The sequence below is a fragment of the Solanum lycopersicum genome, chromosome 6 (genome assembly GCF_036512215.1).
Source record: "Solanum lycopersicum chromosome 6, SLM_r2.1".
Taxonomy (NCBI): Eukaryota; Viridiplantae; Streptophyta; class Magnoliopsida; order Solanales; family Solanaceae; genus Solanum; species Solanum lycopersicum.
This window is the reverse complement of record NC_090805.1, coordinates 33,772,492-33,775,990: the sequence shown is the minus strand read 5'-3', so window position 1 is coordinate 33,775,990 and position 3,499 is coordinate 33,772,492. Positions and strand designations below refer to the sequence as shown.

General features: G+C 36.6%; 1 protein-coding gene across 1 annotated transcript; it reads right to left on the bottom strand.

Moving 5' to 3' along the window:
* Positions 1-467: 467 nt before the first annotated feature.
* Positions 468-2,378, bottom strand: LOC138349347 (uncharacterized). The gene is made up of 2 exons (XM_069299670.1): positions 1,700-2,378; positions 468-862 (listed from the first exon to the last, which is right to left on the bottom strand). The coding sequence occupies exons 1-2, from the start codon at positions 2,376-2,378 to the stop codon at positions 468-470; spliced, it is 1,074 nt and encodes a 357-aa protein (XP_069155771.1).
* Between the last annotated feature and the right edge of the window lie 1,121 nt (positions 2,379-3,499).

The window sequence follows — 3,499 nt, the reverse complement described above, 5'->3', positions numbered from 1 at the left end:
GGTTATCTATCATCCCTTATAAGAAACCCCTGTTCATCAACTTTCTCTTTTCCTTTATTTAATCTATCAACTAACAATCTATTAGTCCCCTGACAAAATCCAGCCTCACCTCCAACAGCCACACCAGCAGAAACAGCAGCATTTAGGGGAGTAGGGGTAGGTAGATTAAGATCAGTACTTGTAATACTAACATTAGCATGTTGATGCTCACTCTGAACTATCCTATCTACTTGATCAGCCCTTCTTTGTTGAACAATATTATCTTCTTTATGAATATTGCTTCCTTCTATCTCAGTCTGCCTTTTGTTTTTCTGATGAATCCTGTTTTTGTTTAAATTCTCTTGCTGCCTTTGATCTTGAGTTTGTACAATATGTTCCTCCCCTTCTTCATCAGATTGACCAATATCCTGCACATCTAAGTCAATGTATGTATTTTTTGTTATAACAGAAACCATACCTGGCTGAATTTACTGTTGGTGACCCTGCCTATCCTCATTTCTTTGAGAATTTATGTCTGCATCCCTTCTAGTTTGTTGATTACCATTCCTTCTTTTTTGTGTTTGCCATTCATCTTCGATCACTTGATGTTGATTATCAACATTATGATGCCTTTGTTGATTGTACACTGTCTCTATTCTACATGTTTCCATTTCTTTAGCAATCTGCAAATCTGCATTAGTATTTTGAGCAGTGTCTTTCCTAGGCTTGTTTTTTTCCAGCTCTTTTCTTTTTTTATTATCCTCATCTCTTTGTTTAATAATACAATTAGATTCTTTATGACCTTGATGCTTGCAGTAGAAACAATAGTCAGGAATACTATCATACCCAATCTTTTGCCACCTCCCATCAGTAATGTTTTCACCTATATACCCCATCCAAATGTGAGGGGGTCTGTCTTTAGTTAAGTCTACTTGAACTTTAACTCTAGCTTGACTCCCTCTAGTTTTATTAATGGATGCAAAATCAAGGTATAAAACTCTACCTATAGGTGAAAGTAAGCTAGTAATAAACTCTTTGTTGTAACAATGCCAAGGTAGCTCAGGCAGTGATATTCAAATGGGCACCAAAGGAGTTTCTTCCTCTGGTTTGAAGTTAGGGGTCCATACTTGGATTCTCATGACTTGCCCAGCTATAGTCATCCTTTGCTTAGTCCAAACTATATTGTAGTCTAATTCATTATCAAGGTCTATATATACATGTCTTGAATTAAAATGAGCAATTTTAACACCCCCAGATAATTGAGTTTGAAGTATAAAGTTCTTCCTAATTAACTCAACTCTTGGCATGGTATAAATGAACTTCCCAATCAAAGTAAATTTGCAGGTTGATGCCAAGTCTTTAACCACTTCATCCTTGACATATAACACTACAGGGAGCTCTTGTTTAGTAGTGATCTCAGGGTCAGTCAACTTTATACTCATACCCCTCTTAGCCTGATTATGTCTAAGTCTATCTGCGTAAGTTTGAATAACAGTATAAGGGGCAGGTTCAGGTATGTGATCCTTCTTAGGGAAGGTGTTATTAGGGGGGAATCATTCTTATCATTCATAGTTCTAGGAGCAGGTCGATCGGAATTGCTAGACAGTTTTGGAAAATTATTTTGATAGTCATGAATTCGAACAGAATCAAGATTTGTTCTATCACTATCCTTCAACAACCTATCATTATTAGAATTGAATTTGGTTAAAGAATTGTTTACCTTGACAATTATCAGCTTTAATGGCCAATTCAGAAGAGGGCATAGCATTTTGAATATTTTTGGAAAGATGAATAGCTTCCCTTGAACCTTGAAATCTTGTAGGTCGTTGAATCTGCTGATTTATCTCTTTTTCCTTGTTCAGTTGAGGCGTACATTGAGGATTTTGTACAGATCGATGAACTTGTTGTTGTTGGCCATCGCGATTTCGTTGTTCTTGAACTCTTTGTTGCGATACGACTCTTTCTCCTTCCTGTCGAGATTCGACATTTTGAACTTCCATCCCTACCCCAATTTGTTGAGTATTCAATTCGCGAACTGGAGATAATTCCCCGGTACTTGTTTCTTGTCTATTACCTTCCGATTGCCCTGGGGTGTGAATCAATTTCGCCGCCTCTTGCGCCGACTCTTGCGATGCGATTTTGCCAACTTCCATCTGTTCCTCAACCCTTTGTATTGCGCCTTCATTACTGCGAATATTGTGACCTTTTTCAATATTTTGACGCGATGCATCGATGTCTGCATCCACAGTTGCAATTTGGACCGCTTCTTCTCTCAATTGCGAAGAGGTAGACGACGCCTCTTCCACCACTTCGTGAATTGTGGAGTGAACTGTAGGATTCCCAGCCTCTAAAGGCGGGTCAGGGGGCCTAAATCGTTCATCTGCTAGATTTCCAGCCATTCCAAACAATAATTTCAATCCAATTAGCCAAGTAGCTAATTCAAACACTTGCAATTCTTGAGAGAATTCTAAAGAGAGTCGAAGGGTTGTTAAATTTGTAAATTATACTTGCGGGTACATGTACTACTATTGGTTGAATATGACATGCTATACAAAATTTCTTAAATAGAAGAAGGTATAAAATTTTAATAGCATGAATTTGAATGTTATTTTGATTGTTTTGAAAGACTCAAAGGGTGAGTCATGTTGTACTTCGGTTTATTATACCATTGGTTAAGGGTAAGAAGATGGATTCAAGTTTCATCGCACCAAAAGGGTAAGACATCAGGTTAAAGTCCGGATGCACCATAATAAAAATATTTGAGGATAAGACGATAGATTCAAGTTCCATCACACCAAAGGGTAAGACATCAATTTAAGTTTTGATGCACCGTGATTGGGTTCAATTCTCATAGAATTATGGCATAACACGCCTTATATGGATAAGACATTGAGTTTGAGTCAATGCACCATAGTGATGATATAATGATGACTAAGGCTTTGATGAAAAGTCTTGAAATTCGTCCTATTGAATTTGCTCCTTGAAAAGAATGTGGTAGCAACATATGATAATTTTAAAATCGCATGTTCACTTGCTCCATTCTATCATATGAATGTGGTAGCAGTAAATAGTTAGTCTAAAGATGACAAATGATTAACAATATGAAAAAGAGCATGAAGGGACGGAATTATAATAGTCATTATTGTGGTAATTATAAAAGGAAGAACACTATGGGTTTTCCAAATAGTCCTTCGAAATGTGAAGGCAGTTTTCATTATCAAAATGGTATGAAAGGACATTGGACTTGTGAATGTTGTAGACCCAATAATTTGACAAGTTTATAAATCCTCTATCATGATACAAGAAGATAAAATGATGGTACACTTAATCTTTCAAAGTGATGTTGAGATGTGCCATGGAAATATGATGAATTTTAAAGCCATGACAATGTGCTTATAAAGCAAATTTATGAAACACATATAAATCATTAGTCCATTCCTTGAAGAGAATGTGACTTGTGATGAGTATCGTGAACGCTCGACCATTCTATAAGAGAATGGGTCCAGATGTGATAAAATCA